The sequence below is a fragment of the Temnothorax nylanderi genome, unplaced genomic scaffold, assembly GCF_030848795.1.
Source record: "Temnothorax nylanderi isolate EJ_2023f unplaced genomic scaffold, tnyl_v1.0 TNYL_tig0168_pilon, whole genome shotgun sequence".
NCBI lineage: Eukaryota > Metazoa > Arthropoda > Insecta > Hymenoptera > Formicidae > Temnothorax > Temnothorax nylanderi.
Window position 1 is genome coordinate 332855 of NW_027249230.1, and position 26936 is coordinate 359790.

The 26936-nt window shown below is 38.5% G+C and overlaps 7 protein-coding genes across 10 annotated transcripts; 3 read left to right on the top strand and 4 right to left on the bottom strand.

Annotated features, from left to right (window-relative positions):
- Positions 1 to 239: 239 nt before the first annotated feature.
- Positions 240 to 3052, bottom strand: LOC139777912 (ubiquitin-like protein 7). Its single transcript, XM_071715597.1, has 4 exons — positions 2349 to 3052; positions 1812 to 2017; positions 1553 to 1689; positions 240 to 1410 (listed from the first exon to the last, which is right to left on the bottom strand). Exons 1-4 carry the CDS (start codon positions 2494 to 2496, stop codon positions 801 to 803), a joined length of 1101 nt encoding a protein of 366 aa, XP_071571698.1. The 5' UTR covers positions 2497 to 3052; the 3' UTR covers positions 240 to 800.
- A 206-nt stretch (positions 3053 to 3258) lies between these two features.
- On the top strand, positions 3259 to 7790 carry LOC139777910 (uncharacterized). The gene is made up of 11 exons (XM_071715593.1): positions 3259 to 3573; positions 3735 to 3829; positions 3916 to 4070; positions 4176 to 4306; positions 4377 to 4512; positions 4588 to 4966; positions 5085 to 5620; positions 5825 to 6197; positions 6279 to 6607; positions 6686 to 6920; positions 7039 to 7790. Exons 1-11 carry the CDS (start codon positions 3495 to 3497, stop codon positions 7399 to 7401), a joined length of 2811 nt encoding a protein of 936 aa, XP_071571694.1. The 5' UTR covers positions 3259 to 3494; the 3' UTR covers positions 7402 to 7790.
- A 67-nt stretch (positions 7791 to 7857) lies between these two features.
- On the bottom strand, positions 7858 to 10191 carry LOC139777915 (uncharacterized). The gene is made up of 4 exons (XM_071715600.1): positions 9810 to 10191; positions 9145 to 9273; positions 8810 to 9074; positions 7858 to 8739 (listed from the first exon to the last, which is right to left on the bottom strand). Exons 1-4 carry the CDS (start codon positions 10074 to 10076, stop codon positions 8729 to 8731), a joined length of 672 nt encoding a protein of 223 aa, XP_071571701.1. The 5' UTR covers positions 10077 to 10191; the 3' UTR covers positions 7858 to 8728.
- A 1388-nt stretch (positions 10192 to 11579) lies between these two features.
- Positions 11580 to 14931, top strand: Fzr (fizzy and cell division cycle 20 related). Its single transcript, XM_071715630.1, has one exon. It carries the CDS (start codon positions 11864 to 11866, stop codon positions 13436 to 13438), a length of 1575 nt encoding a protein of 524 aa, XP_071571731.1. The 5' UTR covers positions 11580 to 11863; the 3' UTR covers positions 13439 to 14931.
- A 1881-nt stretch (positions 14932 to 16812) lies between these two features.
- Nop5 (nop5 ribonucleoprotein) lies at positions 16813 to 20096 on the bottom strand. The gene is made up of 4 exons (XM_071715629.1): positions 19930 to 20096; positions 19692 to 19768; positions 17672 to 19611; positions 16813 to 17267 (listed from the first exon to the last, which is right to left on the bottom strand). The coding sequence occupies exons 1-4, from the start codon at positions 19972 to 19974 to the stop codon at positions 17134 to 17136; spliced, it is 2196 nt and encodes a 731-aa protein (XP_071571730.1). The 5' UTR covers positions 19975 to 20096; the 3' UTR covers positions 16813 to 17133.
- A 404-nt stretch (positions 20097 to 20500) lies between these two features.
- Positions 20501 to 24248, top strand: Nd-b12 (NADH dehydrogenase [ubiquinone] 1 beta subcomplex subunit 3). Of its 4 annotated transcripts, none has more exons than XM_071715626.1 (3): positions 20501 to 20714; positions 21146 to 21482; positions 22947 to 24248. In XM_071715626.1, the coding sequence occupies exon 2, from the start codon at positions 21146 to 21148 to the stop codon at positions 21458 to 21460; it is 315 nt and encodes a 104-aa protein (XP_071571727.1). In that variant the 5' UTR covers positions 20501 to 20714; the 3' UTR covers positions 21461 to 21482; positions 22947 to 24248. The 4 variants fall into 4 exon arrangements, with proteins under 4 accessions (XP_071571727.1, XP_071571726.1, XP_071571725.1 ...); XM_071715625.1 differs by lacking the exon at positions 22947 to 24248 and adding an exon at positions 22430 to 22910 and having other exon boundaries at positions 20502 to 20714; XM_071715624.1 differs by lacking the exon at positions 22947 to 24248 and adding an exon at positions 21666 to 21881 and having other exon boundaries at positions 20502 to 20714.
- Positions 21575 to 26893, bottom strand: LOC139777925 (meckelin). Its single transcript, XM_071715612.1, has 13 exons — positions 26332 to 26893; positions 26092 to 26259; positions 25470 to 25774; positions 25128 to 25322; positions 24277 to 24528; positions 24058 to 24212; positions 23827 to 23992; positions 23479 to 23763; positions 22884 to 23348; positions 22538 to 22806; positions 22298 to 22478; positions 21935 to 22145; positions 21575 to 21849 (listed from the first exon to the last, which is right to left on the bottom strand). Exons 1-13 carry the CDS (start codon positions 26570 to 26572, stop codon positions 21626 to 21628), a joined length of 3117 nt encoding a protein of 1038 aa, XP_071571713.1. The 5' UTR covers positions 26573 to 26893; the 3' UTR covers positions 21575 to 21625.
- Positions 26894 to 26936: the final 43 nt, after the last annotated feature.

Sequence of the window (26936 nt, forward strand, 5' to 3'; positions counted from 1 at the left end):
ATGTTATAGAGATAGAGAGAGACAGAGAGATAAAAAAAGGAGAAAAAAGACAGAAATCTTATCAAAGTTCATATGTACATATATATGCACATACAGACATATGTATATTTACATTGATTTTTATTCAAATATGTTAAACTTCGGTTGAATTTCTGACGACTTTGCAAAAAAAACAAAAGAGCTAACAATTTCATAAACCATATATCAGTAATGATTAGAATTTGGAGATAACTACAACATATGTGATATGTCCGAATGTATTGGTTCATTCATATTGTAACAGTGCAAAAACGTTACATGGAAGAAGTAAAAGTCAGTTTCGCTTGAGCAATATACATAAATGCAAAATTGTCGGAAATATAAAAATTTATACATAGCATTTAGCAAAAGTAGAATTTCATTAAACACAATTTTCTTAATATACATAACATCAATTTTCTTGATATATTTTCTGCGTCGATGTTAATAACAAAGTACATCGTATTCTACCGCACTCTGAGAAATTAGAATAATAGTCTTTATACGAATCCTTGAAAGATAAAAGTTCAAAGATCTTACTATATTATTAGCATCAATGAACAATGTACCTTAAAAATTATATAAAAAAGTCTTCGTCAAGCAGTATATTTCACAAACATCTTGAACACATTCCCTATGACTCAGCATCAACCTATGTTACAAATTGAGAACACGTGTCATGGACGTCCAAGCTGATTCATCTGGAAAACACTGTTTTTTCTGCGACACCATTTGTACAAATTGTAATCACTTATATTACCTTGTTTCATCGTTCCTGTCCATTAATTATCATAGAAACCACTAAACACGAGTTCGATGGCCGCCTGCACGTCGCCATTGGTAAACTGTAACGCTTGAATGTTTACGGTGTCGTCTTGAAGACCCATCTCGTGCATCTGTGCCAACTGCCGCTGCAGATCGTTGATCGGTGGCGAAAATAGCGGTAACACCGGTGACAAGGAGGTCGCCGGCGACGTGACTGGCTGCTGTGGATTCGAATTGGTCGCCAGCGCGGCTTGTCTCATAGCTTCCATGAACATCTGCGACGTGATCACGCCGGTGCTCTGATTCTCGGCCGGGGGTTGATTGGCGCTCTCGGATGTGGAGGACGGTGGATTGTCCGGTCGCTGTGAATTTGCGGCCGGCAACGCGTTAGGAAAACGCAAATTGCTATCGTTTACAGGCTGCGTAGCGAAAAAGTGAGCGATGTCACGCGCCATTTCTTCCTCGAGGCTCATACTATCCATGCTATAGGAACGTGCGGTGGTGGGCTGCGAACTGGCCACGGAACTGCTGGAGGAGCCGCTGGAGGCTGCGTTGTGCGCTTCCTCGTGCACAGCCGCCGCGATATTCTGCGCCGCCTCAATTAATACCGGATGCAGTTCTGCAATTCTAAATATATGAAAAAAAAAGTTTAAATCCATATTCACGCTACAAACCAGATGTGAAATAAGAATGTATTTCTTCGAGAAATGTGCTGTTTGCATAAAATTTCTGAACACAGAGAGAGATATTGATTAAAATCCCTAATCACCTTCTGACAGTGTCAACATCTATGAAATGCGCCATTAAATCAGGATCCTGTAACATGGCAATAGCGACTGCATCCTCGTGTAATCCAGGAGAAGAAGAAATTATATTGTCTATCACCTCTGGCCTTTTACTTAAACGCTGAAACATATAAAAAATGTTTATTTATAAAAGTTTCCTCTAACAATACATGATAATAGTTAATCGTATAATTTAATATAAAAAGACATAACAAACAGAATCATTATTTAAACGATAATTACATGCAGAGCGCTTCTAAACGCAGGTGTCTCATTGAAAGACTTAAATGCCGATGCCAATTGTAATATGCAATCTTCTGATATATGTTTGTTCAATATTGATGATTCTGGTTCTTTCTTCTGTAATGCATGCACCATTGATCCATTTTTCAATCCAATAGATTCCACCGTTGCGTCATCCTCAAGTACAAGCCCACAATAAATAAATTCTAAAGGAAAAAGAAGACAATCATCAGTATTACGTTTATATCAACGATTAGTTGAATTTATTTTATAAGAGAATGTTTCAAGAACCCTGAATTTTAATCATATTTTCTTTGACTAAATTAGAGTTAATCTTTCCTTAAAAAAAAACAAGGCCAATCTATTAAGAATTGAAAACAAAGCTAATTCAATAAAAATTTGTAATAATGCATTGATACACATTTCAGATATAACAGATTCAAAGAATCTGATGTTAAACTTAGGATCGAGTGACAAAGAGTACAAAGAGTCATGTGACAAAGACCCAATCTCCAAATAACGCAAAATCATTTTTACCAAATGAATCCTTGGGCAGATTCCACCTTTCCGCGGCTTCCTGCTTCAGCGTCTCCACTTTCGTCTTCAGGTTTACGCCGCTGAGCGTGATTGGCATGACCATTTCAGAATTTATTTGTACCCCGAACAACAGCTCCATGGCTATCATAATTAAATGGACTGACTCGATTCCAAGGGCTACTCTACTCTCAACACGGTATTCAATCTTCGACTCCTCCACCTCTTCTCGGGTTCCAGAGCACGTGAATCTCCTCCTGGGCTCTCTCTTTTCTCCCGTTCCGAGTTGAATGCACACGCGACGAGAGGTACGGAGGTTACCGTTTTGCAAATTATGCGGGCGAACGAACAAATGTCATTGTTGACACCACGAGTCATAGGGAACAGAAGCAGCTGTAATGCCTCCTAGGGAACACTCTTTTTATTTTTTCTTGCGCCGCGCGGTCAAGAAGAAAATAGCTGGACGTCTTTTCTAGGGAATACCCATACGATCGTCATCGAACAACTTTCAATTCTTCACTCGTAAATGCTGTCTTAATTTTAATGAGAGATTTATAATGCTCACTACCAGGAATACTTCCAAGCCGTTCGATCGACGACGTCGAGAATGCCCGGTTTATTTTCACAGTCAACAATGCGTCCAAAAATGTAATGTAAAGATTCCTCAAGCCTCAAGTAACAATAAGTTTGCACATCCGCCATTTTCAAACTAACATGGTGCGCTTTTCAAAAACGTGCAAGTCAGTTTAGCACTTATGCAATTTATTAATAAAAAATTTCTTTAATTTAATAGTCTATATATTACTATCGCTATAATAAGTAAATCTGTAAAAATAAATAATAATAAAAATTCCTTCGTAATTAAACATATGACGGAGCGAAGGTGCAGTTTGTGGCGGCCCTGCGGTGCACCGGTTGCGCGCGCGCAAACGTCATCGTGGTGCGTGAGTGCGTGTGCGTGGACTGGTGCGGATGCGGAGTGGTGCGTGCGGGCGCGTCGCTTGCCGCTGCTATGCCGTGCGGGAGTTCGGCGATACGACCGGCGCGAGTCTTTCTGACAGCTGACAGCGGGATGACGGCCCGATGACGCCTGGCGACGCGCCGGCTTGACCCACCGTACTCCGAGCTGCAGGCCGAACCCGAGCAGAGATGCAAGGCATCTGCGAGAACATTCGCACGGCGATCGAACACGGACGTACTGACATTATCAGGTCGCTCCTGGACGCGTGTACGTATCTCAGGGATATGCGGATTTGCCGCGGTTTCTTCCTTCCTTCCTTCGCTTCAAACTTCGCGCGAACTGCCTTTGTATTGGGATAGATTGAACGGGAGAGATATTAATGTCCTTCGTTTTTTGCTGTTTACATTGTCGGTCTTCCTCTGCCGCAGGTGAGAACGGTAATGCCACGGAGGGCATCACGAGAGACAAGATACTGAATCAACCGGTCTTGGAAGAAGGAACTTTCTTGTCATATGCCTCGAAGGTAATATGCTTCTGCTCAGTGTCGCAATTCTAATTTTCTTTCTCTTCGAATTCTTCCATTTGGATTATCACGCCTTTTATGTTTAGACTAACCAGGCGGACATTGTGAGAACTCTTCTGAATTGCGGTGCCGATCCAGCTGTGCAGAACGCGAATGGACATAATGCGGTAGACGTTGCCTCGAGCGATGCAATACGACGTATTTATATAGAGGAAATGTTAAGGGCAACAGCTGCTTCTGAGTACGTAAATATCTCAGCCCTTAATTTCCTGATCTTCTTTTTCAATTGTGAGGTATAATTTATATAATCAATATCGCAAAACAATGGGTACACATCTTTTCACAGAATAGACAGAGTAGTGCAGTTGCTGGATGCAGGATTAGACGTTAATTCGTGGGACTCGCAGGGTAGTAAGAACACACCACTGCATTGGGCAGCATGTTACGGGAACAAAGACATTATCGCGTGTTTACTTGGTAATGTATAGACAGACGCGATGGCTGACACCTGAAAATAACATTTCATCATGTTAGAATCTTCACATAGATAAAGGAGCCAATGTAAATGCCGAGAATGGTTGCGGTGCAACGCCGTTACATGATGCAGTGAATCGTGGCGACATCGCTATCTGTCAGGAACTATTGCAGGCTGGCGCAAATCCTCTTATACGGGCTACCAAAGGGTGAGCGATTAATTGTACGAATATATTATTCTCGGGTGTACAAACATATAAAATGGCAATATATTTCTTTTACAGAACATTTGCGGGGAAAACGCCGTACGAATTGTCCAGAAAGAAGCAATCTCTACACTCTTTCCTTCTAAGATTTATATCGAATTTCATGCTGAATGAGAACGAAACAATACACAGTGCCACTACGTTGTACCCAGATACGAACTATTATCAGGGTCTCACGTGCAATATGAGCCAACTGTCGGTCGAATCTACCAAGTCGTCGGATCCGGCGTATGATGTGCCTTCGCGTGATGCAGGCAAAGAGAGTCCTAGTAAATCTATCGCCGATAAAGGAAGTATCTATAACTTGCTATGGCCACAACCGAAGACTGTGAACGAACTGAAAAACTTTACGGCCCCATTTTTTGCTGGAAAGGAGCTTTTTATATCAATAATACAGGTAAGATTCAGGGTACACTGACGCTTCTAAGACATTCATAAAATTTTCTGTTCTGTTGACAGAGAATTCTCTCAATTTTACATATAAATTCTTATTGTGCTTACAAATTATTCCCCAGGGCAGTGAATCTGTACATAAAATACTAGATGTATGGGAGATTAGCAGAACTCATCTGCTGGAATTGGGTCATGATGTAAAGATTGGCGAAGTGCAACCTAGTTGCGGCAAGCTGCTCAACGACAATACGATCGAATGCATCGTAAATAGAAATCTTTTTAACATTGCGGACAGCTATCAGTTGCACATTACACATAACTCCATTAAAGTGAGCGCTGGTAGTCTAGCGGGGTTGCATTACGCGGTCTGCACATTCGTGCAGATTCTGCGTCTGAGTAAGAATCAGAGTAGATCGGAAGTGTGCGAGATAGAACCTGTCTTTATCAAAGATGAGCCGAGATTCGTTCATCGCGGTATACTCTTGGACATCTCTCCCAGAGGACGCGTACCGACCTTGGAATACCTTTTACACATTATTGATCTATTGTCGTCATTTAAAATCTCACATTTGCACCTCTACTCCAGACTTGTACAAAATTGCGACTGGCAGCTTTGCTACTCCAAATCCGAGATGGTAACTCTAGATAGATATTGCAGGTACAATTACACATTTATAATTCTAAGGATCTATTATTTTCAAATGAGAGATTTTCTATTATTTCTATCATCTTAGACTCTTCTATCTTAATTTATTTTTAATAACTAGCGGTCTTTTTACATATATTATATAGTCTGTGTTTTGAGTGAAGATAGATTAAAGTTTTTTTATGTTATGTAATATTTGGAAATTAATATTTCCAGGGATCGCCATTTAGATATAGTCCCAACATTGGACGTCGATTCTAATGTCAGCCAACATCACCTGATGCAAATGTGGCCTATCTTTCAAGATTTGCTCGCAGTATTCCCTAGCTTAAATTATGTTCACGTAGGCCCACGATTAACCACTTTGTTGGTGCAAGCTGACAGTTTTGACTTGAGCGTATCCGTTAACGATACGCTCGAAACGGACATGTCGGAAGTATTCAAGTCTTACTCGTGCCTTCAAGAACTCTGGCACATCCTCAATTTAAGCTCGAACACGACTCTACTTTTATGTTCCAATAGTTTACATTCCAAATCCGAGTTTCACAATATTCCTACTAATATCGTATTTGTTGAATACGGATTTCAGGTAACAGCAAAATTTTTTTCATAATATACGGGGACAATTATTCAAATAGCAACACTTACTATTGATATCCGGATGTTACAGGCTGATTACGATTTCTCCGAATGGACGGAACCGTTCAGACTAGCGGGCGGTAATGTTTTACCAAGCTCTGGCACAGCTAGTTACAATAGTTTGGCGGGATGTCCGGCGTCGACGTATGCCAACACAAGAAACGCGATAAAAACCTCTCTGGAACAGAACTCGATCGGTGTCGTTGTTGCACACTGGTCGGGCAGTCATCATCTTACACCGCATCCTTTCGCGTGGATCGGTTATCTAGTAGCGGCTGGTTTATCTTGGAATCCAACAACGGAAATAGATTTAGGACCTGATGATAATTACGACATCCCTGAGTTATCTGCATCAGTTAGGTACCTGTCGGAAAATTTGCAATCCACGATTATTAAATGTCATATGTTCGTGTTTAATAAAATCGTTTTGTTTTGCAGAGAAAGATATATTACGAAGTTATTGGACATACACGTATTTCAAGATTCGGAGTATAAAATCGGCAATGCGATATTGGAGTTGGGACGTTTAGACACGTTGGTATTAACATTGAGTAAAAATCAAGCAGTCAAAGACTTGCAACAAATACCAGATAATCGCGGTTCCACGTTATATAGATTACTGACCGATCCAGATAATGTGAATCTGGAGTACCTTTCGGCCGATCTGTTCGCTGTAAGTACACTTGCGTGTTCGCTTGTTTGAATATCCGAAGTGTATCTTAATATTTTAAGAATGAATAACAAGGTAAGACTCGGATATTGCGAATTAATTTGCTATTATACGTTCGTAGAAAATGACGAAGCAGATCAAACGAATATCTCATTCGTTGTACGAGGCGAACTTGTCCTCCAAATTCGCATCTATGGAGATACAGGAATTGCAATTAACATCCGATCTGATGCTGACGGCCTGTAAAATCGGCAGAACATTGATCGGAGTCGGTGTGAATCCGAATAGCAACATGGGACTCGCGGTCATCAATCTAGGAGTATGTAATCTGCCACCCACTTTCAGGACCGATATAGCGAACAAGATGTTGGCTCATATAGAGCAGTATAAAGGTTCCTGGCTGCAAAGACATTTTCCACAGGGTCTCCAAGATTCCCTGCTAGTTTTGACTAGCGCGCTGCATAGGTTTGTGCCGGAGACATAATTTTTTTTTAGAATACAAGACTTAGTTTGCATTGAGCAATCTAGAAAACGCAAATGTCTAAAAGACTTTTACAGGGTATCTGTAACTTTTGTGTTTGGGATTTTAATCAACAAAATATTGCAAATATACGCGGCAAATGAAACACGTAATACATGAAGGATTTCAAGATGTTTTCGAAGAAAAACTATCGAGAGCAATATGTATTTTTATCCTTACAAGTTATCATACTACTATTGTACGTTTGCTATGCTGTACTATTTCTTGATATCCGTAAATTTACAAAAATGCTTTTGAAAAATACTTTATTGAGGGAATATAATTTTATGCTAAGAAATTTTGATTATAAAAAGAATATTTGTTTTATTAAATACAGAGACATTTATTAATTACATTTATTGTCCTTATTGATTGCATAATAATTCTATGAGAGTCACGGCTGATATAATTAACAGCAAGTGATGTTTGAATATATTATTTATTATCATATGGACGTATGTGCAAATGCAGGATTCAACAAATTTCCTTTCGCAATAAAATAACATATTTTTTATAATATTAACAGATATAAATACTTAATATAGTTATAAGTAATATATAATAGTTTACACAATAAATTATATCGATCTACTACAACGATTAATGATATGAAGAATAACACTATTACTAAAACTTTTAATATGTACAGTTCTTATACATGTCGCAGAGATTTCGTGTAATTCGTTCTTTGCAAAATCCCTAAGGAATCTATAAAAACCTGGGATATTGTGGAATGAATAAAAATTATTAATATAAATATAACTTTTAAAAATAAATATTATATATCTTTTATGTTTATAAACATAATTTATATTTTTAAATATAAATTAATAAAAATTTTAGCTCACTGATAGAACCTAGGATTTTGCAAAATCACTAGTAAAATTGTGTAATTTTTATTCATTCCACAATATCCCGGTTTTTTATGGATTCTCTAGAAATTTTACAAAAAAAAAAAAAACGAATTACACGAAATCTCTGTAACATATCAACTTATTTAGTTTAAACTGACTTGAGGGCGGCAGTTTTGCAAGATTTTCATTTAAATGCTTTCATTTTTAAAACGCCAAATATATCGCAATAAGTTTGTTCAATTTTTGTCCTACATCATATACTTTCTTGTGTAATAATTATATTTGTTATTTTATATTATTTAAAAAACTTTAATATCGCATAGAAAAATATTGGTTGAAATCATTCAAGCATTCATTATTTCCATTTGCAAATTTGCTAGTGAATTTAGAATTGAGCAATAAATCCCTGTCAATTGAAGCTATGTGTAGGCAATGTTTTAAACGCATTCTAAAATAGAGAATTTGTAACATGTAACATGTTTCCTCAATATCAAATTCCTGCTAATATCCTTACTTACGTTCATTTGTCAATATATCATCGCTACTTATGAGATTGTTCCTCTTTCGCTCATTCCAGCCACCCATTTCCAAATCTTGCTTATGAAATAGTTCTCTTTCGAGCGCTTGTAGCCTATAAAACTCATTGATCTCGAACTGATACTTGGGCGCTGTTATACCGAAGAAGTTGGCCAGGCATTCGCCAACGTAATCGCAACCATCCAACATTTTAGAACTGAACCATGTAGTTTGATGCCACGCCCATGGTAACCAAGTCATATTTTTCTATAAAATACGTATTATTATTTTGTATTCTTATTGAATATATAACAAGTTCCAAGATTTGCATAATTACGGTATCTATCTGCGACACAGTTTTATTATTCTTTGGTGCGTCAACTTCATCCTCCGACGAATATTCCTCCATTACTCCATCCGAAAATTGCAGCACTCTCTTTGGTTTCTTGCTCAATTTGCGTTTACACTACCCAACATTAATTAAATTCAAGCTGTATTAAATTTGTTAAAATATGTTTATAAAGTTTTTATAGAAAAAGATCAATTGTAGGATCTACTTCCGAAGAACTTGAATAGATAATAAATGACAGAACTTTAATAGATAGTTAATAATGTAAAAACTAACTAGATAGAAATTAAAGAAAAACACAATTCAAGAAGCCTATCGTTTGTCTTAAGAATCTTGTACTCCAAAACTCTCTTATCTTATCAAATCTTTAATTATATTTTAACTACACGATAAATCTGAAGGTTTACTGCACAAAAAATATAAGATAACCAGTAATTTGTACAGAATCAGCAACGGAATGTGATTAGCAAATATCTGCCTACTGATAATTCCACATATTTCCCTTTAAAAAAAATCTAGTTTTCTGTGGAAAACTTTTGGAGTTTACAGCGGGGATCTATACAAATCTATTTATCTGCCTGGATAAGTGAAAGGTTAAGCGGCACGAAACGCATATCTCCCGTCCGCATGTCCTGCGACAACCGGAGCGTTACCTGCGTCTCGGCATCTGAATTCTCTTGCAGAATAACGTCGCTCAGATCCCCAATGTCGTCTCTGTCTGACGCCATCGTCGGCCGTATCTTGCGGTAAACAAAGCCCTTCGTGCCGCGTCGCGCCCTGACGATTCTCGACAATCTCGACAGCGTGTTGTCGAACAAGCTCCCCCTCGTTCTCCGCTCACCGTTCCGCTCGTCGGATGACTCATCCGAAACGAGCGGTGTCGAGCAGTACTCGAGCTGTCGGGAGAAACGGCAAAGCATCGCGATCGCATTGGCGCCGCCAATTCGGTGGACGGTGCTCACTGCTCCTTCTACCGCAGCCGGTGAACGGGCCTCACCACATGTCACCTTTTGCGTTTAAAAATGCCGTTCCGCGATCGATTTTAGCGGAGCTTCCTCCTTTTCCGGTTCACTGGCTAACTGGTATACCAAATATACCCAATATCATGCATGCGCGGCTGTAATTGGCACGAATCGCGACATTCGAGGTGGAGACGGTGGAGAAATAACGTGGAATAAATAACACTCGGTTTTTCTCTAACCGTCCAGACAGTTTTTAAATTTCTTCGCGTCTTATCGATGAGAAATCCGTTATTCCCGATAATAATTTTTATCTTTTGACCATCGACATTTGTTGCCTTTTAAATGGAACGAATGTGTGTTTTGAATAGAATGGAAGAAAAAACATGAAGAGATAAGCGAGATTTTAAAAGTTCGAGAAAGTCCGTGACTCAAAAGTTTACTTTGAAAACGACGTTTTCTTTATTCGGCAATTAGATAAATGTGATTTATTAATTAACATTTTTATTCTGCCTTTGATACGATTTAATATTATTTTATTTTCGGATAAAAGAATTTAGATTATCTTTCATAGGAGAAATCATGAACAGTGTTGCACTCGCGACAATAATCTTTGATTATAAATTATTATTTATTATAATTATAGCGCTAAATAATTTCAGAGCGGAGTTGAAATGATGAGGATTTTTATCATCAAAATTCTATTATGAAATTCTATTAATTAATTAACATTTTTATACTGTTTCGATACGATTTAATATTGTTTTACTTTTAGATAAATGAATTTATATAGATTATCTTTTACGCGAGAATAAATCATGAACAGTTGCATTTACGACAGAATCTTCGATTTTAATTTATTATTTATTATTGTGTTCAATATAATTATTGTGCTAAATAATTCCAAAGCGGGATTGTAACGAGGATTTTTATCATTAACATTTTATTACAAAATTCTATTAATTAACATTTTTATTCTGCCTTAATTGATATGATTTATAATATTATTTTATTTTTGTATTAAAGAATTTAGATTATCTTTCACAGGAAAAATCATGAACATTTGCATTCGCGACAGTAATCTTCGATTATAAATTATTATTTATTATTATTATTGTGCTAAATAATTCGGACAATTCAGATCGGGGTTGAAACGACGAGAATTTTAATTATCAAGATTCTATTACGAATCTTTCAAAATCTCGACAAAAATAAAAGTGAAATATACGCGCAAATTGCAACGAAATGGCTAATCTCTTATTATTAATATATATATTGTATAATATTATTAATTCCAAATCATCGCAGATTATTGTGTGAAGACTGTGAAGTAATCAATATAAGGGATAAAACGGTCGATAAGATCGACCTCCCCACCCCGGTCCGAGTGTAGCTTTATCGCTTCCTGAGACACGTTTCTATTGGCGGATACGGAGCGATCGCTCGACCTCGTGCGGCATCCTCGATTCTCGATCCTGCGAGTTGAACCCGACGTCGAATGGCGACGGCACGGGCTGCTAACCAGTGCTAACACGACGGACTGGGACGGTGGTTAACAGCTCGCACCTCAGACCGTCTTGGAAAGCTGAACGGAACGCGCGAAGTGGCTGAACAGCGGGGCCGGGGATGAGCTCGTGACGTGTCCTGAGTCCCGAGGCCCGAGATCGATCGCGGAGTTATCGCAGCGGCTCGGCTCGGCTCGGCTCGGCTCAGCTCCACACGGCGGGCACGGCCTCTCACAACGGTGCATGCGAGAGAGACGGCCGCGGTACGTTAATTATGTGAGCGGGGAACTGCCTTCGAGAGGTGAGGTGGGACGTATCCATCGCGTCCGCGTCATGTTCCATCACGAGTACGAGAAACGGCTGCTGAAGCCGGTGAGCGGCGATGCCTCGACGGCGACGGGCACGGCGACGTTGCCCGGCGCCGTCGCCACCTACTCGCCCATCTACTTCTCCCCCACGAAGACGTCGGCGTGCAACAACAGCTACGATCGTTTTATACCGACCCGTTCGGGCAACAACTGGCAGACCACCTTCTCCATGATCAGCGAAAATGGCCGGGGCGGTCTGGTGGCGAAGAAGACGCGAGAGAACGGCGAGGGCAGCCGCGACGGCATCGCCTATTCCTGCCTGCTGAAGAACGAGCTGCTCGGAGCTAGCATAGAGGACGTGAAGGGGCAGTGCGAGGAACGCAGGGTGCTCTCGCCGTTGGTCACCAAGAATCTCTTCAAGTATACCACGCCCACCAAGGATCGGACGTTGCTGGATCAGAGCTCGCCGTACTCCCTGTCGCCCCTCAGTGCCAAGAGCCAAAAGTTGTTGAGATCTCCCAGAAAGGCGACCAGGAAGATCTCAAGAATACCCTTCAAAGTCCTCGACGCTCCAGAGCTGCAAGACGACTTCTATCTGAACCTGGTCGACTGGTCCTCCCAAAACGTCCTCAGCGTTGGCCTGGGAAGCTGCGTCTATTTGTGGTCGGCGTGCACCAGCCAAGTGACGAGACTCTGCGATCTGTCCAGCGACGGCAACAGCGTCACCTCCGTCGCCTGGAACGAGCGAGGCAATCTGGTGGCAGTGGGCACACATATGGGCTACATACAGGTGTGGGATGTGGCGGTGAACAAGCAGGTGAGCAAGCTGCAGGGCCACAGCGCCCGAGTGGGAGCCCTGGCATGGAACGGGGAGGTTCTCTCATCCGGCAGCAGGGACCGGTTGATCCTGCAAAGGGACGTAAGGACGCCGTGCGTCGTCGGCGAACGGCGACTCGGTGCCCATCGACAAGAGGTGTGCGGCCTCAAATGGTCACCGGACAATCAGTACCTGGCGTCCGGCGGCAATGACAATCGGCTCTACGTGTGGAATTTACACTCCCTCTCGCCCATCCAGACGTACACCGAGCACTTGGCGGCGGTTAAAGCGATCGCCTGGTCGCCTCATCATCACGGCCTGCTGGCGTCCGGCGGCGGCACCGCTGACCGTTGTATCCGCTTCTGGAACACGCTGACCGGCCAACCGATGCAATGCGTCGACACCGGCTCGCAGGTTTGCAACTTGGCGTGGAGCAAGCACAGCTCCGAGCTAGTCAGCACGCACGGCTATTCGCAGAACCAGATCCTCGTGTGGAAGTATCCAAGCCTCACGCAGGTGGCCAAGCTCACCGGACACTCGTACCGGGTGCTCTACCTGGCAATGTCGCCCGACGGCGAGGCGATTGTCACTGGCGCGGGCGACGAGACTCTGCGCTTCTGGAACGTGTTCAGCAAGGCCCGCAGTCAGAAGGAGAATAAATCCGTGCTGAATCTGTTCACGAGTATCCGATAAATAGTGGTCGGACTGCCCTGGCAACTGTCATTGCGGCAAAACCTCGCGAGAATGTCTTTTATTATGTATTTTGTACATATGCATACACACGTATCTATCATCATAAATACAATATCGTAGAGTATTCTAAAAGAATTATATATATATATATATATATATACACTTATAGAAACATATATACATTATATAACTGCGCTAGAGGTACTAGAAGAAACATTCTTAGAGAGTTGTATAGAGATAAGAACTACGCGGTGTTCCCAACGTATAGAATATAAGTCCGTGGATCTTTCGCACAGTCTGCGATACGTTGAGTAATTGTGTGCAATACTCGTTGCTATTCTCCGATAGAGAGTAATCTTCTTACGAGGAAAAGAAAAAGATTACGCATCCTGGAGACTATCGCTGCGAGACGCTCTATATTTTTTATGCACTTTATATACACTTATTTTTATATGTCGTTACACTACAGGATTATGCATACTTGCACGAAGTGTCCTAGAAACTCGACGGCAAATCTGACGCAGATTTTCTTTTATTATTAATAATAAAGTTATGAAAAGACTAAGTAAGCTTTTAAATTTCGAGATAATTAAACTACAATATTTCTTTCTCATTTAAAATCTTATTATAACTCAAACTCAAATGTTCTTTTATTTAACGAGACAGTCATAACTAACAAGATTTTTTCCAAGAGAAATCTACTCCAGATTTGTCATAGGAACTGTAATTGAAATTAAGTCGTTCTAGGACACTCTGTACAACGCGCTTGCGTTTTTCTATTCTATTTTGCATCGTAAATGATCACGATGTTGGAGCACACAATATATCTTGCTGCATCTTCGATCGAGAGTTTACAGCGATGATCTATTATGCATTTCATAAATTTGTAATCGCAGTTCTCTCTTCTTTCAAGGATGTATTTGACCACTATATTTCTCTAACTCTTTGAAATAAATGCCCACTTAAAAATATCTGCAGACTGATCAGACTCTGAAAAAGAAAGAATTAAGTCTGTGAGAATTCTAGGAAGGCTATTTCATATTTTTTTTTTCTACTGTTTGACATTGTTCTGCTGTCCTCCACGTGCTCTATTAGTCACTATAAAAAAGGGATTTGCTTCTACACATATACGGAAATTTTCCGTCGCATTCTTGTACGACTAATGCTAATTTATAGTTTATGCTCGGCAAATTGTACAAATTTAAGTTGAAACGTGACACTTGTCAAGCGATCTACTAATTTATGTTATAACAAAAAGAATATATATTTAATATATCGCATTGACTTTGCGTAATATTATTGGAGAAGTAAAAGAGAGATTGAAAATTGACGAGAGAAAATTGTACAATCGAGAAAATGTGCGTGTAGGCCGCAAACGTATATGGATATATATGCGTAATCTATTTTTCGCGATACCGTATATCGTTCGAGTACACGAGTGTGTGTTGTAATAAAAAATAGGAAACTGAAATAAAAAGCTATGGAAAAACCAAGATGTAATTCTCAGCGAGGGGTGATTATTTCGTCCACGAATTGTCTGCCGAAAGCGAATAATCGACGATTTTCATGTAGCATTATACGTTATTGCTCTAGTAATATAATGTATAAAATATTTTTATACAATCACTATATCGTTAGACGAAGTGCGTACACGCCTATAACGCTTTGCTCGATTCACGCGCGGCGATTAACCAGGAAGACGCACCGGAAGTAAAAGAAAAAGGGAATGCAAATTGCAGCGTTACGGTCCTATCATGTGCGCTGCATTCTATATGCACCAGGATCCATTCGAGCTTCTTATATAATAAGCTAATTACAAATAGAGATGTTTCCTCGCAATTTCTATGCAACATCGTTCGATAATTCGTGATTAAATTGAAATGGAGAAACATTTTGTTTCCCATAATGAAATCCAAAAAGATGCACACGCGTATGATTGTAAACGATATCAGTTCTATTAGATGTAATTACGCGAAAGAAAATGGTGTCAAAATAGACAAATTATGTGAGATATTGAAACTAATAAAATCATAAGTCATTATTTAAAATATATAAAAACTAATTGTTGTCTTCTATTATATATTAAAGAGACGCTATAAAAGAAACGGTAAAAAAGAGAAATGCTGTATATAGATTAAAGTCTGCTAGTCAAATTTAGTCAATAGTCAAAATTTTCTCGGACTCGATGCATTTTCTTTATGAATATTTCTCTCTTACAATGTATGTATATATAATATTTTTTTAAAATAATATTTCTAGTTAAAAAAAAGAAAAAAGAAAAACATTTTCAAAGTAAAACAATATTTCTTATACAAATAACAATCCTTCTATCTATATCATAAATAACTCATTTATTATATCTTTTATTGTGCTGATATGTTTATAGAATTGATATCGTTTACGTTCTTAATGTATATGAATTATTTAAATGTTTGATAAATACCAATATCTTGTGTTTCTTTGGAAAATATACTCTTTTTGGGCAAAAATGTATAAATTCCAAAGAATACGCATTGTGGAGATCTTTATACATAAATGTGAAAGTTTTAAATTAACTTTCGCAATTTAATCCTTAAATCTGATGCACTACTATAAATGCAATATCTGTTGTCAATGCATCAAGGTTTAAAAAGATATTGAAGATATTTATATGAGTGTATGAAAATATAGTGAGGTATTACTTTTGGCAAATCATGCGCAAATATCATTATATAATCGGCTTTCAATTTACGATCTTAATTGCGTACAATGGTTTCGTAGATCTTTTATCATTTCTTATTCTATTATTTTTGTCAGTCGCCGATATTCAAATACAATCTTATTAATTATGATAATTATGAAGTATCTCGTTCTTGCAAAGGAGATACATATATTCTAAATTCTAAGATATTTAACAAGTCAGTTTTGTATCTGTTATTAATTTGATGACAATTACAAGCGAATTCTATCATACACATATGATTATATTTGTACAATATAATTATAGTTTATATATATTTTTTTGGGGAAAAATAAAATCGCGAAAGTGTCTATTAATATACATGTATACAAAATGTAATTATACTTTTAAAGATTCGGCTATTATGTAACTGCCTGCAAATCAGATGAATAAATGTTAGAATAAAATATTTAGTGAATTTTCAAATGTATTCGCATATTATGGGTTAAATAAAATAATTCTGTTATAAAAATGTCATGATTTTAACTTTAACATCTTGTATAAAAATTAATGTAAGTGATTTACAATTATATACCTGCAAGTAGAACAAATAAAATAGCAGACTAATTTATGTACCAACTTTAGAATTAGTTTATGTATTTTATAGGTATCTGGGAAAAATATGGAATTTTCTGAGAAAAAGAATTTAAAAAAATTATATTTATGCATTAATGTATTTATGAAAACTATACAATATTTTACATGAATTAATCTATTAATATATAATATCGATGCTCAGGCAAAATCGTCATCTCATTTAAAGATTCTATTCGCAACGTTATCAACGATTTTAATTTATGATTGAAAAACGAAGTTCTATGAAAAAATACTTTTATAACAAACTCAGATTTTTTTAGCTTTCCTACTCGTAGTTAGTTAAAAATATTCTTATTATCTATATTTATTTATATTTATGTAGAAGTTTAATATGAAAACTTGTATTCATCCTATTTATCTTTGCGCATCCTATACAAGCTTAATCTTGCTTTGATTTCTTTTTTTTCTTTTTCTTCTCGCTCGAAACTGGTTTTTCTACTTCTTCAACCGATACTGTGGTTTGTTGCATTTCCTCACTTTCTTTTTCCTTCTTCTTCTTTTTCTTCTTTTGCTCTGCAAATAGAAATTATAAGCTTTTACTCAAGTAGCCGTATTATTATTATAAAATTGCACGATTTAACAGAATAAAAATTAATTTAGTCATACATATAACAATGATAGATTTGTATTAGTTGAAATTTATTTTATTATAGATTAGAAAATATAGAAATATATTCAAAAAGGATCTTCAGATATTTTATAGTTGCAGAAGAGATTATATTTAAGCTTCTAAATGTTCTCTACTAAAAAAATTCTATATTTCAAAATATCTAAAAATTTACATTTTTTGCAATATTGTTTTTAAATTGTTTTCTAGTTGAATTAAGATATCTAGTAGTAAAATATAAAAACTGAGGACCGTTATTCGATCTTTATTCCACCAAAACTTTCATATGCATTTTTACTTTTATAATTACCTCCACTCGTTTCTGCTCCAATTGATATATCCATTTCAAACGTTTCCTCAATTTTCACAGATGCCGCCTCCTCAATCGAATCTTTCTTTTTCTTCTTCTTTTTCTTCGATACAAGATCTGAAGAATCCGCTTCAGCTTGCGCTTCTTGCATACCAGAAGACTCCCCCACATCTTCTTTAGGCTCTTTGCTGTGTTTCTTTTTCTTCGATACAAGATCTGAAGAATCCGCTTCAGCTTGCGCTTCTTGCATACCAGAAGACTCCCCCACATCTTCTTTAGGCTCTTTGCTGTGTTTCTTTTTCTTTTTCAATGAAGTATTTAACTCTTCCTCCTTCGTATTTTCTGGTTCCATGCTATGTTTCTTCCTTTTCTTCGATACATTTGACCCTATTTTTACTTGCCCTTCTTCTTGAGCACTAGAAGATTCTGTTGTATCTTCTGTTTTGGATTCTATGCTGTGTTTCTTCTTTTTCTTTGGAATGACAACTGATTCCGGTTCCACTTGTGCACCAGAAAATTCTCCTTGTTCTTCCTTGGATTCTACATCACGTTTCTTTTTTTTCTTCGATACAGCAGCCGCTTCAGCTTCTTCTTTCTTGACTTCCGTCTGTGGTTCTTCCTTGACTTCCGTCTGTGATTCTTCCTTGACTTCCACTTCACTGTTCGTGCTACGTTTCTTTTTCTTCTTCTTACGAATTTCCTCACCCTCTTTCGGTTCGATCTCCACGATTAATGGAGCTGACTTCGAAGCCTGCAGAGTCGAGTCTACAGACGCGGAATATTGCATAGATTCGTTCTTGCTGTGATATTTTTCGAATCTGGACTTCGCTCTGGCGGTGCCACTTACACGACGTATATTCCCTGCCTCAAGATCCCTCAGTTTTGCCTCCAACCTTACTTTGTGCTCCGCGCCAAGCTCGAAGCCTGTGGTATCGCCCAATGCGTCGACCCTCGTCGCCAGAGAGGCTTTCGCTGCCAGCATCCTAGATATCTTGCCCTTATTCTTGTTTGAGGACTGTCCGACAAGTTGCGAGTGATAGATTAAGCCGTACTTAGGCGTGTTTCTTTTCGATTTGAGAGCACGGAACAGCGCCTTCTCCGCACCGAGGATCTGTAAAGTAGATGCCGGATGCTTGGCGAGATTGGTCAGAGAGCCGGCCTTGGATATCAGACGTGCGCCGATCAGGTCACCGACCAAAACTGACAGATTTGGCGCCAGCGCCATCATCCTGGTCTTCAGATAATCGTGCAGCTGGGTTCGATATTGGTGGAGCTCGATTATTTCGACGCACAGGCATTGCATGTGTTCGGCGTCGTACTCCGAGATCTCTGAGCCCATCGAAGTTTCTGCGGCCTCCTTCACCCTCTCCTCGACTTCCACCGTTAGAATATCCGACAGGTCGCATTTGACGGCGTTCTCCCGCTGACCGACTATCTGCATCGTCTTTATGTACTGAAGATTGTCAGTCACGATCTTGCCCAGCTCGGGGAAGTGCCAGCCATACCATTCGCGCGCCCGCATCATGTAATTGTTGAGCTCCTTGTCCAGATCATCCAGCAAGCACACCGCCTGTATCACCATGGTGTCGACCTTATCGGGTGAGAACTTCAGCTTGTATCTAGAAAGACTGTGAGCCAGACCCAACGCCATGGCTGTCATCTCCTTCTTGGTCACTCCGGTAACCAAACTGTCCATCTGGCTTCTGATACATCTCATCAACTCTTGTATCGCCGTGTTGTTTATGCAGGATACTGACAGCTTTTCCTTGATGGCGAGGCCCAGCCTTGCATCAGCAACTGCCAGTTGTTCATGGGCCTCAGTGCAGCAGTTTTTAAGCGTTTTCCTCAGAGACTTGGACAGTTTGCCTTCCACAATCGCTGTAGTAGCGGCTAGGGCCTCAGTGGTGTCTTCAAACTTATGAAAGTACTTCAACTGAACTCTGCAAAGTAGAAGATACGTGAGAACGCCAAATAAATCGGCTACCGGCAAGATGACCTTTGAAAAAAAAAAACAACTTACAGTCTACTGGCGATTTCAGGATTTTGAAAATCTTTGTAAAGATTCTCCGACTGGGTGAGTTTGTCTTGGTCCAGCAGCTACAAGCAAATTGTCATTTAAATCGTTAAAAATATTATGGTCAGACAATCTTGTTGCACACGCGATACACATGACGGAAAATAAAACGAGGGTAGCACGTGCGCGACCGCTTAGACGCTTAGGTTAAGAGGCTCGGCGTTTCCAGCAGATTCGAACTTACCTTGAATATCGCGTAGCCCGCCGGCGTCTCGAACAGCACCAACATGATTATTGCGTTATCTTCGCGATTTGACGCTCGTGACGATCGGTTTCACACAGTTTTCATACCAAACGCAACACGCAACGTCCACGCCGACATCCACGCCGGAACGATTAGATCCGGCTTGCTCCTTGCCCCTCCTTCGGCTTCGGCGCGTATTATGGAGGATTCGCATCGCATCCGGTGTCCAATTCTCTATCTAGCGCACGCATCGCATTCCAGAATGTAGTCGAATAGGAAACGCTGTTTTCTAGTGATTTTAGCTCTGATGGCAGGGTCGCCATCAGAGAGAAACGGAAGCCATGCGAATTATTTGAGGTTATATAAGGATATCTAAATAAATATATCTGGAAAAATTATTTTATTTTTTGTCTTGCTTCGTCTCAAAATATTTATCATAAAACTATTATAAGATATTAAATCCGAAGATCGTATACCTTTTAAGTAGCAAAATTTACTTAAAAAACATAAAGTAAACTTTTTTTAAATAAAAATATTTTATTTTAATTGTTATAAAGTAATATTTGTAAAACTTTAATTTTAAAAACAAATTTTACGTAATTAATATTACTTTGTAACTTTAATGGGCTTTAAATTGGCTCCATATGTTAATTTTATTGAACATGGCGTAGAAGCGCATTGTGGTGTTTATCAGTGTTTATCGTCCTGGGATTTAAAGTCAGTTGCTCCAAAGGAGATAAATTACATAATCTCAATTTGACAAGTAACAGCTACGTTCTTACAGTGTACGTCATAATAAATATTTCTTGATAATAAATTCGTGAAACGTTTTCTACTGTAAACATAGTTTTAATCTTAGGACCAACGGTCTGGACATATTTTTAATCTTAGGGTCACAGAAATTAACCTCTACTTTAACTAAAACATGTAATTACAAATGAAATGTAATCATTGAACAACGTATTGCTACAAAAATTGTTATTAATACGAAAATCATGTGATTAGAAACAAAATTTATTCTTATTGAATAGCACAACATTATCAAAAGTGTCATAACCAATGTTAGAATTTCTTTATTGACCTACAGTGTTTAGCCCGATTATTATTGATTGGTAGATAGATAGTAAAGAAATTAATAACCAGTCAGTGATTATTCTTAGATGCATATGTAATACAATGAAAAGAAAAGGATATACATAATTTATATTTTTCATAGATGGGAGGTCATGACGCGCATCATAATGCTCCGCCATACAAAATACCGAGCCCCGATATTTACAAAGTGGAAAATGTACCAGAATTGAAACGTGTTCAAGAAAAATTGGCCAAGAGAGGACTGAGGGATCCTTGGCTGAGAAATTACGTATGGCGTTACGACAAAAGCCAGTCATCTTACATGCGCGCCTTAGTAACTTTAACCAGAGGCTGGCGAATTGGTGTACCAGCGTTCCTGATAACCATAGCCGTTGAACAATATTTTGGGATTGATTATTCTGGTCATGGATCTCATCATGGGGACGAGCATCATTAATGTTCGCTATTAATATGAAGAAGTAAGAAGTAGTCTACTAATTAATTAACCTTACAATCTATTGTAAAAGTATCCAAATAAGCTATGAGAGAAAATAAATTATAAAAGTAATAATTAATGTATTATTAATATTCGTTTAATTAAGTAGTTATTTAATCTTCACGGTTACATTAGAAATCTCTTATCCAGTAATGATTTGTTGCAGAGATTTCTCCTAACGTTGCATTTAATGATTATTAAGAATAATTGCGATATAATAACTGTCGCTATACAGGCGAAAATGTAAGAATTATACAGTGCCAAAAAGAAGGCAAATACGGTTATCTCGAATGTCGCCAATAGCCATTCGTTTCCGTGAAGCACCACTTTGTTGAAAGAATAATTGTTATCTGCAAAAATAAAATTAGATTCATTGAAACAACGATATTTACATTAATATTTTATCACTAAGAATCTTTGCAATTTTTTTGGTACCAATATAAAAGACGGATTTGTCCGTGGCATCTACGAAAAAAACGTCCCACAGTTTCTCCAATATGTGCTGCTCCTTGATTATATAATCTTCATCGTCCGAGCAATGATCCAAGAATTGCATTAGAAAGAGTTTAATTTTTGACCTAGTTTCAAATAACTGTTTCCAGTTTCTAGAAGGTGTGTCACTTCCTTTTAAAACGCCTACGTTTCCCTGTGCAAATTGTACAATAATTATTTTCAAAGTGTATGGTACTCTTTCTTTAAAGAAGTATAGCAATATTAAAAGTTTTCTCTTTTGTCACATGAAGATAAACGAAATATTGTTAACAGTGCTTTTCCATGGACAACTTCGTACATACATACATTGTTCTTTTGCCTCATGAGCTCGTCGTATAATGATTTGAATGATTGGGTCAATGATAATATAAAAGTCTGGTCGGTTGTACCGGGTACCAGGCCTCTGTGCGCGCACAAATCGTCTTCTTCCTTTTTCAGATCGTTTATCAGGGTAGGAAGATCAGTATCCGCAAATCCATGTACTGATCTATCAAGAGCAGGATTGTTAATTACATCTTTTACTTCACAAGACACACTCAAAATTACCTTCCATGGATATAAAAGCCATAATAATTGTGCGCCAAGATGAACACGCTGATGTTCGCGATTGAGCACAAATCCACGAACTTCTGCAATCTGTTTCTAATGTATCTCTCGTAAAACGTAAATCGGACCAACCATTGCATGAGATATACAGATATATACACGAAAGTACAAATTGCATATTGCAATGTGAAATTGTTCTCCGATTTGGGAGATCTATCCGCGGCGGTCGATTCCGGTATCGCCAGCATCCACGATTCTAAATCGAATATCTAAAACGACAAAAATAATTATTTAAACTATTTCTACTGTGAATGAAATTGAATTTCTTTTTTATGTCGCAACTGACCTGTAAGATACACAGAGTGTAAATTGATTGCAATGCTATATTTATTCTTCTTCTGGTTTGCAGTTTGCACCATTCGTTCGCGATGAAATAAGTTCTCCAAACGCTGATCGGAAAATCGTGCGAGCTGCGCTCGGTTGCCTCCTGCAAAGGCGATCTCGCGATCGAACAGACGGAAGAGAAATCCGGCGTGTATTTTTCAATCGAAGAAGACTTAGACAGTTCACTGGGACTTGTGTTCCTGTTCGTTCTGTGCGATCTCCTCTTTCGCTTGGACGCGATGACGTCCGATGTTATTCTCGAAGATTTACCCTCGCCCTTTGGAAATCTGTTGGAATACAATTTCCGTAAAGAAGTATGCGGAGAGTCATACTTCGGTTGATCGTGTATCGTCCTCGGTTGTTCCCAGTCTATGAAAAACACGCTCAAACTCCAATGTTGATAGACGAACCCTATCATTTCGGCAATCTAAATGAAAGAAATAAATGTTAAGATGCTATAAATTTCATCAAGTTCTATGCGACACATTGGAATCGTTGACATGCCTCTGTTAATTTCAGATAAAACGTTATCGCATCAACGTTATTGCTTTACTTACTTTAAAGCTAAATGCTACAGTAATATACGTTCGGATTTTTTCTTCGCTATCCTCATCGGGAAGAAGAACATATGGTACAGTTTGGCCTTTATAAAAGATGAACAGATACATGCACGTACTGATGCACACAAACGTAATCGCGTTTCCAATCGCACCCATGGCGTAAATGAGAAACCATAACAAAACGACTACGCTGAGATTGCCATTGTGATTACGTTTATAATAACTCCACGCCTTGACACTTGAAAATATCAGCGCTATTCCCGTAAACACTCCGATAGTTATCTAAAAAATAATATATTTTTAGTATTTGAGAGAAAATTGAAATACCGTCGTATGGATTTTTACCTGAACATTGTAGTCTATATCGTTATCCTTCAGTACAAATACAATTTTGTAATCTATTGTGATATCGGAGTTGTCGAGGAAATCTTGATACGTCAGTTCGTCGTATTCCACGATCAGAATAGGCGCGAAGATTTTGCCGTGATCTTGTCCGTTCTGGACGTTTACGCTAAAAGTAGAATTATCGTCGATTATCCGCAAAAGGACTCGTAATAAAAATTACGAGCGACTTACAAAATAGTCAGAGATTTCATATAACGAAGCGCGGAAAGCTCTGACGCTTTCATGAATCCACTGTTCATAAACACCGGTAACGCTTTGAAACCGCTTATATTGTCGACTAGAAAGAACTTTCGCACCAATTGTTGATGCGAGACTTCCTTAATATTCTACAGAATAAAAAAAATATATTAATGTATAAATTTTATCGTTATAATTATTATCGAATTTTACCTGATCTGGCGACTTGACAATTACGGGCAATGCGTATATAAACGATTTATTGTCCTCTCTAAACGTTAAATAAGGAGACAGTAATTCTACTTGTGCGTTGAACAATTCAGCAGCAGTGGTTTTACACCTTTTGCTGAAATTTACACCGAATCTCACATTTCTCAGAAGTTGACAGGGCAGGGTCGGTCTGCCGATGGACAAGAATTTGCCGTTCAGTGCGAATCTCGCGATTGTAAAATCGAGGACGGTATTCTAAAAATATACATATTATTTTGTTTTCAATTTTACATTTTAAAGTATCTGCGCATTTATGTAAATTTATCTCTTTTTCTATGATAAAATAATTAAAGAATTCAAGCGAGAGCATCTCAATGAAGAATAATAAGAACGAAATCGCATTTTAATTTCGCGCTTCCCAGGAGATCATGAAATTCAGAAGAGATTAATCAATTCGAATTTCGAGGCTAACTTCACGGTATTTTGGAGAGCGTGATATTCATGGAAGTCGAACAAATTGTTTACGGAATAAATATAGAATTCAAAATAAAACAAAAATATCATATAAACGAAGATCGTTTAGGCTTTATATATAAATTTTGCGAGTTATAATAAATTATAGAAGATTGGAAATTTATATATTTTCTTCTTTGAACTTTATGTTCATCCACAAGATTGTGTACAATTATAATAAGAATAATAAATTAAAATAAGTAAAAATAGTTGATGCAATTAAAACAATGCCAAATATAAAAACAATAATAATTATAATTATGCATTTATAGAAACAATAATTCTCTACAATAATTCTCTAATTTCTATTAGTAATTCTACATTGCACATCTATATCGTACATTGTCTCCTTTTCTGAGGCTGTATCTCTCGGATATCCGAGTGTTGTTCATCACCGCCGCCGTATCTTGTTTATTGTAAAACAACCATACGGGTGCCATAGGTGTATGCATAAAAAGCATACAAGCAATACCGTCGCTATAAAGAGTCAGAGCGCATATGTTCGACAAATGCTCGCACGCCATCCTGTCTTTCCTCTGGAAGCCGTTAATCACAGAGTCTTTATGAGAGCTATTACTATTACGCCTTAAATAATGTCATTGTAATTATATCGGCATTATCGCTACCGTTCTTTCGCACGCTTTCGAGGAGGTCCAAGATTTTTGCGCGCAAAGATCACGTACCTTGCAGAGGTGCACTGCGATTTGCAGTTCCTTTCTCAGGTAGTAACTGTCGACGTTTCCGCTGCGAAACTTCATCAGATACGTGCTTCTGATGTCCGGCCAGTCGGCGACGTCGTCTTTGTGCAGACAATAATTTCGTAGTCGTCTCACGTGTGTCGCACTCGGGCACACGCAATTAACGTGACCGCTGTGCTCGCGGCCGTCGCACGGCAGGCATTTCGAGCAATCGGGAGAAGGATACGTGCCCTGGATGCACGTTACGCAGAGCACAGCATCCAGCAGTGCGCCATTTATATTTCTATCCACTGCGTACGAGAGTAAAAAAAATTTATGTAATATATTTCATTCGAAAGGGCAAAACGAGACTTGTTTTCTCCCGTAAAATCGCATCGCGGTCTTAATTTGTTTTCAGAAATTAAGTTGATCGTAAAGGAATTGCAGAATAGATAGTATTATCAGAAAGAAACGAGAATAGTAGCATTTTGCGAAAAATATTTCAAGCTTTAAATATTTCAGCTTCTTTCTCTGAATATATCCTCGGCAAAATTTTTAAATAAATTCCGGAAAACTCCGGAATCTTGTTAGCTGATGGTTAGCTAAGAATATTCATTGGGGGATTTACGTCTTATTTGGTTCGAAGAGCATTTGCATGTTGCATTGGGACGCAGGAGCAGGACGCAATCCTTTCCATCGGCGGTCACGGTCATGTTGGGACCGCACGCGGCGCAAAGCGGATTGCCGTTCTCGAAACCGATCGCCCCGCTGAACTCGTCGCACTGACATCGCAGATCTGCGAGAAACACACGTAGAATTGGCGAAACAAATCAAATAGCAAATGAATAAAATCAAACCGTGAACCCACGGTCCGCGGCCGGCACAAGATTCCGGCTGGCGTTGCATCGCAAGCACGACAGGGAGACAGCGTCGAAGTACTCGTCGTATTTGCACATGCTTGGCTCCCAGTATTCGAGCGCTTCATTGTTTACGTGAAATGCACTTGCGAGGGTCGTGAAAAAAATTACGATCAACGTCAGGTAATGATCGCGGCCACCTCGGGCGCAATTCATATTTGTTGTGCCGTCTCGGCCTGACGAAGTTGCCATGCCGACGATGGATGGCGGGCATCCGGCACTTGGTATACATACATCGATTTTACCGGGGAATCCAATTTCGCACAATAGTTACAAAAAATAAGTTCCTCTAATAGAGCTTCAAAATTATTTAGACATTATTTATACAAATTTTAAAATATGTTCAAAATGGTCATAACTTAAAATAACAAAAAATATATATATGTGTGTGTGTGTGTGTGTGTGTGTGTCATAATAATGTTTTATTTTACAAATTATTCGCTGTCATTGCTATCGTTGCTATCGTCAGAAACTTATTGTTTCGACCACAAGGTTAACAATTAAGAAACGAGATTTTGACCAACTTTTGAAGGAATTGGAACTATACTAGGCGACT